Raw genomic sequence first — 15,361 nt, 5'->3', positions numbered from 1 at the left:
CTCGTCGAGGAGCTCGTGTCGACCCTCGACCCCGAGGGCCGCTTCATGGTGCTCACGGCCGCCGCCAACCAGCTGCGCTACCCGTCGAGCCACACGGCCTACTTCAGCTCGTTGCTGGTCCACCTCTTTGCGTCGGCGCGCGACGACGCCGTGCGCGAGCAGATCACCCGCGTCCTCCTCGAGCGCCTCATCGTCAACCGCCCGCACCCGTGGGGCCTGCTGGTGACCTTCATCGAGCTGATGCGCAGCCACCGCCAGCTGATGCCCAAGGCGCCCGGCGAGATCCAGGCGCTGCTCGACCATATCTCGTCGACCCTCGTCGGCCCCGGCAACGGCAACGGCACCGGCCCAGGCGCGGAGGACGGCAGCCTCGCCCAAGGCGTCCCAGCCGCCCAGATGAACGGCATCGCACCTGGTCTTGGCTTCCAGCAGCAGCAGCAGCAGGCCTGAGGCGGCGGCGGGCTCGAGTCTGTCCCAGTCTCTTTCTTTCCCCCTTCCTTTCTTCATTCTTGCTTCTTCCCCGCGCGCCCCCTTTTCATTCTCGCCAATGCCCTTCGACGCCGACCCGCTCGCGTCCTTTGGATCCCACCTCGACCCGTCGCTCAAGCCCGCGAGGTCGGCGTGGACCCTAACCGCCCCCCTTTCCTCCATTCCTCTTCGCCCTCCCTCCTCTATGATCAAACCTTCTTCTGTTTCTTTCCTCTTTGCTTTCGCCCCTCTTCTCCCCTTTTATCCTCTTTAGCCTTGTCCTAGTGCGATGCGCCGGCGGCGGTGGTGGTGGTATTGCCAGCGCTCTCTCTCTCTCCCCTCTCTCTATCTCTCTCTTGTAACTGTGCTAGTCGTCGTCCGTCCCACCCGCCTACGAAACGATCACGGATTCTCGATCTTCCCCTCGCTCGCTCGATCCCTTCTCGCTCCTTGCTCTCAACGTGGCTGATGAGGCCTTCGCTGAACTGAAGAGTGAGCCGTGGTCGCGATCTCACGGTTCCGCGGCGGCGGCGAATGGGCCGCCGCGTCACGTCACGTCGATGTCCTCCTTCCGCACGGGGTTCCTCCCGGTCGGTCGGTCGCTCTTTCACGAATTGCCGCGCTCCCAACTGACTAGGCGTGCACGGTTTCCGACTCTCCATGCCTCCCTCCTCTCGTCCCCGTCTTTTCCCTCCTCGTCTCGTTGGCGTGACATGGCTTTGTTCCTTGGACCTCCCGAACGAGGTGCATGGCGGCCGCCTGATCTTGTCTCGCGGGACCAATCGGCCCTGTCGTCGCGACTGTTGCGCGTATATATGTACAGGTGGGGAGGCGGGAGCACCGCAGTTGCTGTTGCGCTGGGTATTTCGTGTGTTCGGGTATATCATGCCATCGAGTCGCCTGGTCCGGTCGGTCGACCACTGTCGTCCCGTTGTCAATCCGCGTCCTTTGTCCTCTCGGGCGGCATCGCAGTCTGCCGATTCATGACAGACGACTGCGCTTCGTCTCCTTCTCGCCGCTATCGTCCTGTTCCTCGTCCTCGTTCTCGGCCTGCGCCGCGCCGTCGGCATGCTGGGCCACCTGCAAGTGCTCGATGGCATCGTCGCAGTAGCACAGCTCGGGGAGCTCCGGCATCAGGTAGTCTGACCTGGTCCCGCCACCAGGTGCCTGTCGCAGGTCCACCTGCTTCACCAGCTTGCCGAACGCTGTGGCCACATCCAGCCGGTCAAGGCATCCGTACGTCTCGCTAGTGCGACCGCGGAGTTTCAGGACCGTCGTGCCGCCGAACGACTTGCAGTGATCGTCGGCCTCGGACGTGGGACAGGCGCTCGTCACGACCTCGGCACGGCTGCCGGATCCTCTGAACTTGGCCTCTGTTCCCAGCTCCAAAAGAATGGTCATGACCGAGCTCGTCCGCGCGTCTGGCGTCGGTCCAAACTTGCTGGAAACAATCGGCGGCCCGTGGAGGTGCTTGAGGCCGTATTTCGGCTCCTTGCGGTTTTTAACTTGCCATCCGACGTACGACATCCGACGCGAGAGCTCGATCTCGCTTTTCACCGACGACGAGAGGTCCTCCGCGCTGCCGAGGAAGACGGGGAGCAGGCCGTCGATGCCTTGCTCGTCGTGATGGCACTGGATACCGGCGCCGCGCTTCCAGAGGTGCCAGAGCTGATCCTGGCTGATGTTGCGGATGCCACGCTCAAACGGGATTATGTGCGTGAAGCTGAGCCAGGCATCTGCGGCGATACCGCTGAGCTTGCTCTTGACCTGCGTCGAAATGGGCTCGGCGACGAGCAGACCCAAAAAGTCGTCGAGGGATAGGGCCTCGACTGCGCGGATCCGCCGCGCGTTTGGGGTGCCGTAAATCTTGAAAGCAGCGTCCCTCGCCATGACGAGGAGGAGTCGTGCGAGGAACTCTCCATGGCTTCCCACCAAGTCCAGATCACGTCCGAGGCTGATGAGCTCGCTGACCAGCGTCTCGAGGGCTTCAGAATAAGCCTTCGGATCCTTTAGCAGGACGAACCACGCCGCCAACGCGAGCATCGGCTCGCTATGAACTGTCGTCTTGCAGACGGCGTCGTTCTCCAACCCGCAGAGGTAGCGCATGTGTGACTCCACGAGCTCGCGAGCGACGACATTCGACTGGCTGCCGGGCCGAAGCGGGAGCAGATCCATGCAGCATCGCTGCGAAAAGAGCGCTGCAACCGTTGAAGCGCTGCCCAAGTCGGCGGCGCCATCGGTGCGGACCAGTTTCAACACTGCGCTGTCGAGGACTTGGTCGCTGGCATAGATAGACCACAGAGGCCGTCCGTAAAGCTTCAGATGGTCGAGGGTGAGGACGTCGAGCGCCGACTTTGGATGCGCGCCTTTGCGCCACAGGAGATCGAACCCGATGTCCCACCAAGCCGGCACGCTAAGCTGGTTGGCTGCTCGCTCGGAATTCTCCTTGGCCTGAGCCGGGAGTGCCTTGGCCACCGCGCTTGTCGTGTCCAAGAGCAGGAACCAGATCTGAAAGCGTGAGTTGCCGTGGAGCTCCGACAGGAGGGCGATGCATCGACAGAGGCTCTCGGAAGGGGTCGTCGAGGTTGGGGTATCGAGGAGCGTGAATTCGTCGATGGCGATGTAGAAGATCGTTGGCTGCACGGCATCCGCCGTCTTGTCGAGCTCGGCCCGCTTTTGCTTGACCGGCATGGCGTCACAAAGGAGCTGCTGGAGACGATTGAGGATCGGAACGAGGTAATCTTCCATGAGCCGGGTGAGGTGACGGAGATGCTTCCTCAGCTTTTGTGCCGGCTCGTCGGATTCCGCTGCGGGGCCAGCGACCTCGTTGGCCGGAACAGGCCCTTGGAAGTCTTCGGGAAAGCGTGTTCGCAGCGAGTCCGCAGATTCGCAGACCTCTTGGAACAGGCCTTCACGGACCCCTTTGCCGAAAGCCGACGTGTCTTTGGATGGATGCCAGAGGGCGAAGAGCTCGCCCATCGAGATTGGGGGCTTCGACGAATTGCAAGCCTTTTCGAGCTCTTTGCGTGCCCTGTCGAGCCAGGCGATGAAGAAGGCTAAAAAGGCAAGATCCGCTCGGTCAAAGAGCTCGAATCGCTCAAAGAAGAAACTGACGACGCCAGCCTCGGCCACCGGGAAGCCCTTGGTAGGCATGTTGGCGTTCCTGCGCAGCGTCAGGATGAGCGTGGGCCAAAGGTTGCGCAGCTCGTGGACCATGCGACTCTTGCCCGTACCGCTCGATTGGATGATCGGTATCGTGCGGCCGTACGCGCCCTTTTTCTGGTCCTCGTCGGAAGGCCATTGTCCGTCGTACATCGGAACATAGCTTGTCACAACGGCGTCGTGGAATCGTTGCGGCGCATCGCCTCGGTAGGGCAGCTCGAAGCCTCCAGACAACTGAGTGAACCAGTCTCTGTGGGAGTCGAGCATCTCGAAGTGAGTCGATCAGCGCGATAGAAGCGGCCCGTCGGAGCATGGTCTGCCAAGTCGTGGAACTCACTGCTCTTCGCCCTTCTGACGCTGTATGCTCTCTGGTGGCGCTGCATGGCCAATCAAACCCTGAGAGATTCGAGCCGCCATCCCGCAACGATCACGACCTCGCTCCTCGCTCCTCGTTCTTGGCGCGGTCGACACATGCCTCGTTGCGTGCGAGCATGCGTCGGACCGGTCAGCGCCATCGCCGCACGTGCTTCACATCGACCCACTTGTCTCGATGTCCCGTCCAAGGATAGCCGCCCGTCGCCCACCGGGCCGTGCTACCACCTCGGCCACCATCTTTGATCCCACCCTCCTCCCTAACCCCCGTTGCGCTTCGTATCTTCAGTCCATTGCCACGTGACCGGACAGTTCGTCAACTGGCCTCGAGACATCGTCCAGCCGTGCATCTGCGGGGATGGTCTCGGTTTGCCGTTGCTATGCACGCCATGAATCTCTCCCCCCTTGCGGTATGCGGCACGCCGCCGGCTACGATGCCAAAGAAGGTTGCCTTTGTCGCCCGAACCCTAGCCCTGTTTGTGCCCACACCGACGCCATCGAGCGGCCCCTCATACCAGGCGGCCGCGCTTCGTCTGCCGTTCCTCTCCTCCGTCATCGCCACTGCCGCCGTCATCGACGCTGCCGCCGCCAGTGTCGTCTCCGCCTTGTGCTGCCTCTGCCGACGTACCGACCCCCTCGCCAGTCTGGGCCGGGATCGATTCGGAAACGGCGCTCGGCGTGTCCAGCAGCACATGCCAGATCCTCAAATACGGGCTCCCGGGCGGCATGAGGGAGAGGCACTGGTGAAGACTGGCCGAGGCGGCCGCCGACGACCCGGGCGCGTCGAGGTGCCTGACCCCGTCGATGACGATGTAGAGGATGGCGGGATGGTCTTCTCGCAGATATTCGCCGAGCTCGGCTTGCTTCGCCTTGACTGGGCCCGCCTCGCAGATGAGCCGTTCGAGGCGCGTCAGGATGGGCACGAGGTGCCAGCCCATGATCTGGGCGAGGTGCATCCGATCCTCCGCTTCCTTGCTCACCGGCGCCCGAGCCGACTTGGCCTGCTCATGCACCACGGGACCTTGGAAGTGGTTTGGCCTCTTCTTTCGCAACAGGTCGGCGCTGTCGCAGACCTCTTGGAACGCGACCTCGTTAGCCTCCTTGCCAGGGCCCGACGCGTCTTCGGACGGATGCCAGAGGGCGAAGAGCTCGCCCATCGAGGCGGGTGGCTTGGCCGCCTTGTTCGACTTTTCCAGCTCAGTGCATACCCTGTCGAGCCAGGCGACAAAAAAAGGCCAAGATGGCGAGGCCGTCGTGGCGGAAGAGGCTGGCCCTTCTGGAAAAGAACTCGGCGACACCGCTCTCGGCCACGGGCAGGCCCTGGCTAGCGGCGTCGGCGTCCTTGCGCAGCGTCAGGACCAGCGTTGGCCACTGGTGGCGCAAGTCGTGCGCCTTGTGGATGTTGCCCGTGCCGCTAGATTCAATGATCGGCACAGGGGGGGCAGGCGGACCCGTCTTCCAAGACGAGCGCTCGTCGGCAGTCGCGCTTTCGTTGTCGGATTGCTGTGGCCCATCTCGATGGTCTGGCGCCGCAAAGGCCTGGCAAAGCTGGCGATAGTGGTCTCTGTCAGGAATAAGCAGGTCGGGGAAGAGAGAGGGAGGCAGACGCGATCAGCGCTGCGCTCAAGGAGGCGGCTCTTGACGGCGGAAGTGGCCACATCCGGACACGCACCTCTCGTCCCACTCATTGTACGGGATGACCACGGACGGGGCTGTGCGACGGATTCGGGTCGAAAGCATGGCGCCTCGGATCGCGCGAGTGAGCAAGGCATCCCTGCGGCTAGCGAGCACGAGCAGCACAAGCTCACCGAAGAAGCAGCGGCAGATGAGGTACTCTGCGGCCTGGAACCACGTCGGTTTGCCGAAGTCCTCGAGCATGCCGATGTAGTGTCTGCGGAGGCGGCCCTTGCCGACCAAGGGGGCACGCTCTGCCTCTCCAGAAGAGTTGCGGCGAATGGCCCAGGTTTTGACGAACAAGGGCAGTTCGGGATGGTCATGATAAGGCAGGAGTTTTTGGATCATCACTTTGAGAGCGATGGTCGTGAAGTCGGCCGCCACGTCAATGTCATTGATGCCGAGAGCCTCGCCCAGAATCATCTCGCAGGGAGCGACATCGACGATGTTGACACGCTGGCAGAAGCGGGCAAGGTCCTGGACTCGCTGTTCGGCCGCGGACGGTGGCGCCGAGGATGACGGTGCGGATGCCATGGTGGAGGGCAGGAAATGGCGAGGCGAATCAGCCAGTCACAGCACTGACTCGGCGGCGACCCGATCGAGGAGCTCCTCCGACCGCTGTGTAGGGCAGCGAGAAGGGACCATGGTTAAGTCGGTCGAGAGTGGTGGGCGGAAGCCAGGACGAGCTCTCGAGAAGGCCGTTGGTGGTGGTTGCTAGTGGAGGCGTGGCGAGGTGAGGCGAGGCGAGGGCCCGTAGCCCTGACCCGTTGCCGGCCGGAAGCTCCCGGTCCCTGATCCACCTGCCTCGCCACCTTCACATCGCAGCCACGTCTGGCCAACCATCTTCATCCTCCTTCGGCTTGAGCTCCGAAAGTGCCCCTCTGCCGCTGCCTCCCTCCTGCGTGCGTGCGAGCGCTTGCTGGATTCGGGTCATGGCCGCCATCCTATCGGCTGCTCGTCCGCCAAGTCGGTTCCTGGCCACGACCAGGCGAGCCCTTGTGCCCTGGGCCGGGCGTTCCGAAGAGTGGCTTGCGCCTCTGGCTGACCCCCTTGCCGCGCATCACATGCTGCGCTTGGCTGCCCCCTGCCTGCCCGTCGTGTGCCTGCCTTGCTGCTGCTCCTTCTCTGCCTGCGATGCCATGCTCTTCTTGCTTGCTCGTCCTTCGGGGCTGGCTTCGTCCTGCCTCGTTGCGTGGGCATGGGAAGGGGCGCTCGAAAGGGCGAAGGCGTTGCTGGCCGGCCTGGATCTTTCTTTGCCTTTGTCGAGGCAGGCGGCGCCTGAAAGCCACATCCCATGCCACCTGGCTACAGATACGCCTCGACCGTCGATGCCTCGCAATGAACCAGCAGCTCGCCATCCCGCCTTCCGTGTTTGGCAAGGCCATCGGTCGCCAGCGCCGCACCGAGGTGTACGGAGGTGCGCTGCCAACGGCCGAGCGCCGAAATCGAGCAAGCGGGGTTGATGAGGATCAAGTCAATGGCGGGCACCCCTGCATCGTCCTGTCGTCGTCGTCGTCGTCGCCACCGTCGCCCGTACATAGCTCATCACTCGCTCGATCAATCGATCGGCTCCTTCGTCGCCGCATCTTCTTCGCTTGGCCGGCAAGACGACAACCGAACGGCGACCGTCGGCACGCGGGCAGGCAGCGGGCAAAACTAGCTCTGGTTTCATCTGTCGGCGACAGTAGGAGTGCAGGAGAAAACGCATCTAGAGAGGCCGTCGTCGCGGAATCGCAGCTACGTTGGCTAGAAGGATCTTCCTCTTTGCTGTGCACCAGGCCAGGCCAGGAGGGAGCCTACGTCCTGGCTATCCTCGCCTAGTACTTAGATCCAGCCGCTGCGCTTTCCCGCCGCTTGGTGTTGGCCGGCAAACATCAGAAAGGGACGAAGGGGCAGCCCCGACCTCGCCTCCGTGATCCCGTCGCTCGCCTCGCCGCCCAGCCTCTTTCCGAAGCATAGATTGAGGAGCTGCAATCAACGAATCGTACGTGGTGGTCCAGCGCGTCATCCAAGCAGCATGCTGTAGGCCCCCGCAGGGCGGTGCAGGCAGATACATATTCATAGCCTCGCCCCGTTGCGCGGTCGACCGCAGCAAGGTGCCGGTACCCTGTAGCAAGCCGCGCTGCAGTAGGCAGCAAGTGGGAGAGACCAAGCTAGTTAGGGCGTCTTGGACCGCTTCGATGTGCGTTCGAAAGCCGAGCAGCTTTCACCGGCCTTCAATATGTAATGCCACACGCCAGCTAGCCCATGTCGAGATCTAGAGAAGTCGCTCACACGACGAGGTGGCCTCGTCGGAAGGGAGCCCGAGGAGGGCGAAGGGCCGTGCACCGTCTACCGTCGTCGTGGCCGGGCACGACGGAAGGAACCGAGACGCGCGTCGGGCCTGGCCCGCGACAACGTACGCTTCTTCCAGCGAACCGGCCAGCCAGCCAACCAACTCTGAGACATGCTCGCACGCCAGATACGGTAGACGTACGGTTCCTGCCCGCCTGCCTGCCTGCCTGCCGCCATACGCTGCGCAGCGCTGTCCCCCATCGTACGTCCGTACGTACGAGCGTTCGTCTGGGGCCGGCCAGCTAGCGCATGCAGCGCATGGGTGCGCTGATGCGTTGCGTGGGCAACTCGCAGATCCATGCATGCTGCTTCGCCGCCTTGCTCGTACCGCCATACGTACGTCCTGTCCGCTGGCTCTGGCTCTGGCTCTGGCTCTGGCCCTGGCTCTGGCCCTAGCTCTGGCCCTGGCTCTGGCTCTGGGGCTCTTACGCTCGCGCGTGCCTCTTCGACTGCGCTGCGGTCAGACGGCTGCGGGGCGGCTCAATTCAGCAGGTCAAACCTTGTTCTCGGGAGGCGTTGGCCAGCCAGCTGATCGTCGGGCCGGCCGGTCTTTGTTTTCTGACCTTTGCTCGCTTCCCTCTCGCCACCGTCGCCGCCGTCGTCGCCATCTCCGCCACCCCTAGCATCTTCACCTCGTCCTATTTCGGCTCACCCGATCCCCTCGCGCTCACCTGGTCTTTGCTTGCTTATCGACCCTCGACTTTTCGGCACGTACATTCGGAGACTTTCCATACTGCTCGAGCAAACGTTTCGACCGCTGCGTCCATCGCTCGGACCGCCCGGTCGGCCTCTCTTCGCCCTCCGCCCTCGCACGACACGGAACCTCTTCGCCGTATCTGCATCATCAGAGTGATTGTCTTGAAAACGCGCCCTTGCCTCAACCCACTCAACAGGACTCCATAGCTTGACCAACCACGCCACCGACCAGCCTAACAGCATTTCAACTGTCCATCCCGCATTGGCATCAGCTCAAACGGCATCGACGCAGCTCTCCAGACAACGGCAGCTGGCCGCCCCTTCACTCGGGGACACGCTGGATCGTCGAGCCTCGCTTCGCATCCTCGCCTTTGTCCGCGTTCGCCGTCGTGATCGCCGACGCCCTTGTCTTCCATTATCCCACCCGCTCACCCATCGCATCGCTCCGACCCGAGACGGCCCGGCCGCCCTTGTCCTCGGCCTCGTCCCTGGTCTCGACCTCGACGCAGGCCCCAGCGCCTTCCTCGCGGCCACGACGTTGTGTCGCTGCGTTGCCTGCCTGCTCAATCTGCTTCCGACCGCCGCGCTCCTTTTGCGACTGCTCGACGCCCGGTATTGCTTCACCCCGGCCATCTGCCTATCCACGCGAGCGCTCGGTCCTCGGATCGGCCCGACATCCGCCGCTCATCGTCACTACTACTTCTGGCTCTCATCAGCCCCTTGCATCAGGAGGCAACATCCGACGCGCTCGCAGGCTCTTCGTTCCTTTGCGGCCACACCTACTGCGACAGTAAGCACGAAGGGCTCGGTACTGTCTTCGAGGCTCTGCCAGGCTGCTCTGCCCCGACTCGCAAGTGCGCCGTGCTCGACATCCCTGCACCACTCTCCTACCCACGCTCTAGTTGCTTGCCCCCGCCGCGCCCACCGTGATCCCGCTGCCCCGTCGAAACCGTGACGACCTCTGCATCGGGCCAGAGCGCAACCTTTTTGCTCCAACGCTACCGCCTCTTGCCTGCTCCGCTCAAAACAATTTCGTCACCGAGATCTGCAGCAATTTACGCCTGGCCCTCTCCTCTCTGTTCGCCAATCGACGCTGTCCGCCGTCGTTCAGACACTCTGGCTCAAACGGATACGCCATCACGCTCCAATCCTCGGTCCGGCCTGGCAACGGAACTGCGATATACCCCAGACCCGGCCCTATTTCCTCGGTCGTCATCTTCCATCTCGACGGAACCGCGGACGGCTCATCTCGAAGCTTACCCAGCCGCCGCTGCATCGCGCCCCTCGGCCAAAGGAATACGATTGCGCCTTCCATTAGCGTCCTTCTCGACGTGGCGTTCCAAAGACCCTTCCGAGCCGGCCTTGGAGTCTCTCACGACAAGCCACTACTTCGGCCGCCGACAGGCCGACCTCCGCTGCAGCACCTCTGAACCGAAACCCAGGCTTCCCAGAGTGACCTCTAGGGCATCGAGAACCTTTACCCTTGCCTTCGCCGACTCGCCGTCACTTCTCGTCATATACCCAAACGTTTCGGCAGTCTGCTTCGCTATTCGCTCGTCTTTTGCCACGACAAGCCTCCAAACCTTTGCGCATGGCGTCAAGGCCGAACCCAACCGATCGCTTCTTCAATCCATCAACGCCCAGCGGAGCCACAAGGTAGAAGCTCATCAATTCTTCCTTCAAGGCTTCTCTTACGTCCAACACGGCGAGCGACGAAGATATCGAGCTGAGCGATCAGCACCGACGCTCGTCATACCCCTTCTCGCCACAGCTGCCTGCTGATCCCGGCTGCGACGCATCCATGTACGGCCATCTGCACTCTCTGTCCCCGCCGCCGACGTCAAGAGGCAAGGGGTCGCTCACCGCCCGCTCCAGCCTCAGCGACTGCGGTCCGACGCCGCAGAGCTCCAGCTTCTCCCTGCGGACCGCCGTCGACGACGCCGACGAGCCCAACGTCGCGTCGCTCGTCAAGCCAAGGCTGTCTGGCGAGATGACAGCCCGCGCCCTGGCGCAGCATCCGCACCAGCAGCGTTCGGCCAGCGGAGAGACCGCAGTCGAGGACCTCGTCCACCTGGGCGACCTCTCCGCCGCCGAGCTAGGGCGGGTAGACAGCCCGAGTGAGCAGGGGCGCAGCTACGACGCCTCCGCCAGTCGATCGGACCGCTTCTCCTCTTTTGACGACGGCGACGACGGCGCCTCGTCGGGGACACCGAGCCGCCCATCTTCGGCACGGACAGAGACTCCTACCGGCGATGCGTCCAGCAATGCCGGACACGCCAGGGATCGGCTGCGAAGCGATCGCGGAAGCCAAAGCCACAGCCAAGGCCGCAGCCCAGCGACCACGCCCGGTCCTTCGCGCCGGCCCTCGCACGAGCTGGGCATGGCGGTCAAGCCTCCGCCCAACGGGATGCCGATCGTCTCGGACAACGACTGCAGCCAGCTCTCAGAGGCCTCGCCGCTGCGAGAGGCCTTTTCCGAGATGGGCTTCGACTCGGGCGACGATAATGAGGCGGCCAACGGTGACGACGACGGCAACGGCCCCAGTCGGCGCAAGAGCTTCTCGGCCACGACGCCCAAGCTGGGCGGCTTTGGCGTGCGCAACGACCACGTGCCGCATGTCGAGGGCATGACGAGCGCCGCCACGGACCGGGCCAAGCGGTACGAGGACGACGCCGTCGCCCGACGCAACCGGCAGCGATCCAAGAGCGACAGCCGCGGATCGCAGGCCGACAACCGACGCTGCTCGGCCCGGCACAGCAGCAGCAACCTGGTCGGCAAGAGGCGCGAGCAGCTTCCGGAAGCCAGGGAGTGGGGCGAAAACTTCTGGTGTGTCATTACCGACCCAAAGGTGAGCAGCGGCCGACGTCGCCGGAAGGGCGAGCAGACGCGGCAGGGCAAGGGAGCGTGCATTGCGTCGTTCCCGGAGCCCTGACGACGGCGAAAACCGCATCGCTGACCCCCGGATCCTGCCTCCTCTTCGCCACCCGCCTCTCCGCCCCTCGATCAGACCCAGGCGAGCTTCTTTGCCAACCCGCAGACGGGCGAGTGCCGCTGGGAGGTGCCAGCCGGCACCATTGTGCTGCCGCCCAACCCGGACGGCGAGTGGTGGGAGCTGTACGACGAGGAGCGCGGGCTGCCGTACTACTACCACACGCAGACAGCCAAGTCGGCCTGGGTGCGGCCCAAGGGCTTCGTAATCCCCCTCACGGCGATCCAGGAGTCGACTCTCGGACGGAGGTTCTCGCGGCAAGAGTTTGGCGAGGAGCAGATCTCGGCGCGAGCCTCGCTCGTGCTGACGAGCGATTCCGACCTCCCCAGCGCGGCTCTCACCGGCATGGCGTCGTCAACGTCGTTGCCGGCCTCCCACGCGTCGGCCCGTGGGGCCAAGGCGCGTGCGCAGCCACCCCCGCCGGCACACAGCCCTGGCATCGAGCAGGTGCTTGCCGGCAAGGCTCGGCGCAGGATCATGGGCGCTGACCGCGCCCTCGTTGCCCAGGCCCTGGCGCAGCAGCCGCTCTTCCGATCTGCGGAAGCGGGGATGCAGAGGTCCTACTCGGCCGACGGCAACGATGCGCCGGCCGCCAACGGCCGGCCGCGCAACATGCGGGTCGCGTTCGACGGCCGGACCCATGGCAAGATGCGGTCGGACGCTGCGCGGGCGGGCACCGGTGGCCTCATCGCACGGCAGAAGTCGTCGATGTCAATGTCGAGCGGCTCGACGGGCGAGCGGAATACCGCACCGAGGCTGCGCTGCGAAACGTCGTCGAGGTCGATGCGTGCCTCGGCCTCGGAGCCTCACGGGCTCATCCCGTCCGGGGCTGGACTCGCAGGGTCCCGGTCGATTTCGACGCTGTCCGGGTCCACGACGCGCTCGGCGGTGAGGAGGACGATCCGGCGCGAGCGCGATCCGGTCAAGCGGCTCAGCCCGATCGAGTCGCTGCGGAGCAAGCGGAGCGAGCCGCCGGCCCCGGAGATCAAGCGGCTCAGCACGGGCGATCACCTCTGCATGTCGTCGGCGCTGCAGACCGAGATACGGATGCTGGCCTTTGAGACGTACGCGCAGCGCAAGTTCACCACCCACCGCACCGGCCCGTTCCGGCGCAAAGTGACGGTCGACAAGCTGGCGAGGTGGCAAAAGGGTCCGATCAATGCGCCGCTGCTCCACCTGGACTTCAAGGAGCTGCAGAGGGACGCCGTCAAGATCTTCAAGGTCGTCCAGCGGATCATGGGCGACCGCGACTCGTCGGTGCACGCCAAGCCGCCGGCGCCGCTCAAGCTGACCTACGGCATCAAGCTGGTCGAGGAGAATTCGGGATCCTCGCCAATGTCGCCGCGGATGCCTACCACCACGACCAACGGCCTGCCGCTGCTGAGCCCGACGCTGCCCGATTGCCTGTCGGCGGCGCGCAACGGCAAGCTGCCGCGGCCGTGCGACAGCAGCAGCCCTGACCCCGACGACATGGCCACCTCGGCGTTTCCATCGCTGTCGTTGCCGGCCTCGTCGCGTGCGCCCTCGATCCTGGAAGAGGAGCGCTGGGTGCTCGAGAGGGGCATGCAGAGCCTGCCGCTGCGCGACGAGATCTATGCGCAGCTCATCAAGCAGCTGACGGGCAACCCGAGCGGCTCGTCGATCTTTCGCGGCTGGCAGTTTCTCTGCGTCGTGCTCGTCACCTTCCCGCCGTCGGGCGACCTGCGCGACTACCTGCACAACTTTATCGACGAGCACCAGAATGACGCCGACGAGGCGATCGCCATCATGGCCCAGCATTGCGCGGGCCGCCTGTCGCTCATCTGCCGGCGCGGCGCGCGCAAGTCGACGCCGAGCGTCGCCGAGATCCAGAGCGCCAGCGACGCGGCCTTCAACCCGGGCGTGTTTGGGCGCACCCTCGAGACGATCATGGAGACGCAGCGCGATGCGTACCCGCACATCCAGGTGCCCATCGTGCTCGTGTTCCTCTGCAATGCGCTGCTGGCCGTCGATGCGCTGCGGACCGAGGGCGTGTTCCGGGTGGCGGGCGACGCCGAGCTCGTCACTGAGCTCAAGGTGCGCATCGAGCGCGGCCACTACCGCTTGGACGGCGTGGTGGGCATCGGTGGCTCCGACGGCGACGTGGCGGTGCTGGCGTCGGAGCTCAAGCAGTGGCTGCGCGAGCTCGAGGAGCCGCTGATCCCGACGTCGCTCTACGAGCGGTGCCTGCAGATGGCCGAGCAGCCGAGCCAGTGCATCGACCTGGTGCGCACGCTGCCGACGCCGGCGCGGCGCACGCTCCTCTACCTCGTCTCGTTCCTGCAGCTCTTCACGCAGCCGTGGGTGGTGCGGCAGACCAAGATGCCCGCCGAGTCGCTGGCGCTTATCTTTGCGCCGACGCTGCTGCGCAAGGAGCCCGAGCGCCTGAGCGTGCTGTTCAACAACACAAAGTACGAGCAGCACTTTGTCCTCTGCCTGCTCCGCCACTTGCCGTGCGCCGAGGTCGACAAGGACTTTGTACCTGTGCACGCTACCGCGACCGAGGCGGGCGTGCCGGGCTCGACGGCTGGCGCCCCCTCCGGGACGGTGGCAGGCGGAACAGCCGCGCAGCAGCCGCCGCAGCAGCCGCCGCCGCCGCAGCAGCAGGTCAACGCGGTTCCGATCGGCAGCGGCGGAGCGTCGAGGCGGCAGGGCCACCGAAGGAGCCAGTCGGGGTCGACGGCGACCGAGCTGAGCCTGCACGTCAGCACCGACGAAGGGTGGAGCAGCGAAAGAAGCATCTTTGACGCGCCCGTCCGCCTCAAGCCGCACACGTTTGGGGGCGCAGTCAGGGGCAATGGGGCCGTTGTGCGGGCACAGCGGCGCGAAGAACGGCTCGATGCAGGCGCCCCAAGCGGCAGAGGCCAGGCCAGGACGGACGAGGCGACGACGGCGACGACGCAGCAGCCGTCGTCATACCAGGCGCTTCGCCACCGGCCGGGCACGCAGCTCGAGACGGTGACGGACGTGTCGCAGGATGCGTCTTCGGACGAGTGAGGCGCGCCACGCCGTCGCATCGGATCAGGTGAAGCATCCCTCTCATCATTCTCTCTTCGTTGGCCCCGTTGGCATCTCCTGTTCAGTCAGTCTTTCCTCGTCGTCATTGGTAGCCGTGCGTGGTTCCTGTCCCTTCAAGCATAGTCCAACATCGCATTCCGACCCGGCCACGCCGTACCACTACTATCGTTTTCCCCACTGTCGCTAAGCATTTGCATCGGACCGAAAGCATGACCATGTCCCTCCATCTTCCATAGGCTGCTCCAGGGCGGAGACGGAGGTAGCGTCGCGACGGGGGGATCGAAGTGGCTGGGGCCCAGGCCGAGGCTGAGTCGAGGCAGAGGCAGAGGCGAAGCCGTGGTGGGAGCGTGCTATGTAGGCGTGCCCAGCCAGACCCGAGCTGGAAAAAGTCGGGCAGCGCATGCATGGCTCGTGCTGCATGGACCCTGAGACGGCTGCCCTCGCCCTCTGCCGGCCTCAGCCTCGCCCTCGGCCCTTTGCGCCTTCGCCCTCGACTGCTCGAGCTCTCCGCCTCCTTCCCTCAGCCCATCCATCCACCCATTCGCCGCTTCCTGATCTACGACCAAGGCTGCATCGCAGGCAAGCACTGCAATCCCTCGTCGAGTACAGGCAGCCCGGCTTGGCTAGCTC

The 15,361-nt window shown here is 64.6% G+C and overlaps 4 protein-coding genes across 4 annotated transcripts; 2 read left to right on the top strand and 2 right to left on the bottom strand.

Moving 5' to 3' along the window:
* Window positions 1-45: 45 nt before the first annotated feature.
* PFL1_05116 (uncharacterized protein) lies at window positions 46-450 on the top strand (the record flags this gene model as incomplete). The annotated part of the gene is made up of 1 exon (XM_007882646.1): window positions 46-450. The coding sequence occupies one exon, from the start codon at window positions 46-48 to the stop codon at window positions 448-450; it is 405 nt and encodes a 134-aa protein (XP_007880837.1).
* Window positions 451-1,449: 999 nt separating this feature from the next.
* PFL1_05115 (uncharacterized protein) lies at window positions 1,450-4,047 on the bottom strand (the record flags this gene model as incomplete). The annotated part of the gene is made up of 2 exons (XM_007882645.1): window positions 1,450-3,880; window positions 3,968-4,047. 2 exons carry the CDS (start codon window positions 4,045-4,047, stop codon window positions 1,450-1,452), a joined length of 2,511 nt encoding a protein of 836 aa, XP_007880836.1.
* Window positions 4,048-4,511: 464 nt separating this feature from the next.
* On the bottom strand, window positions 4,512-6,210 carry PFL1_05114 (uncharacterized protein; the record flags this gene model as incomplete). Its single annotated transcript, XM_007882644.1, has 4 exons — window positions 4,512-5,211; window positions 5,291-5,566; window positions 5,675-5,714; window positions 5,811-6,210. 4 exons carry the CDS (start codon window positions 6,208-6,210, stop codon window positions 4,512-4,514), a joined length of 1,416 nt encoding a protein of 471 aa, XP_007880835.1.
* A 4,297-nt stretch (window positions 6,211-10,507) lies between these two features.
* On the top strand, window positions 10,508-14,710 carry PFL1_05113 (uncharacterized protein; the record flags this gene model as incomplete). Its single annotated transcript, XM_007882643.1, has 2 exons — window positions 10,508-11,554; window positions 11,714-14,710. The coding sequence occupies 2 exons, from the start codon at window positions 10,508-10,510 to the stop codon at window positions 14,708-14,710; spliced, it is 4,044 nt and encodes a 1,347-aa protein (XP_007880834.1).
* Between the last annotated feature and the right edge of the window lie 651 nt (window positions 14,711-15,361).

The sequence above is a fragment of the Pseudozyma flocculosa genome (assembly GCF_000417875.1).
Source record: "Pseudozyma flocculosa PF-1 unplaced genomic scaffold scaffold00018, whole genome shotgun sequence".
NCBI classification, from domain to species: domain Eukaryota; kingdom Fungi; phylum Basidiomycota; class Ustilaginomycetes; order Ustilaginales; family Ustilaginaceae; genus Pseudozyma; species Pseudozyma flocculosa.
Note: the sequence above shows the minus strand (reverse complement) of the source record. Positions and strands in the feature narration are given on the sequence as shown.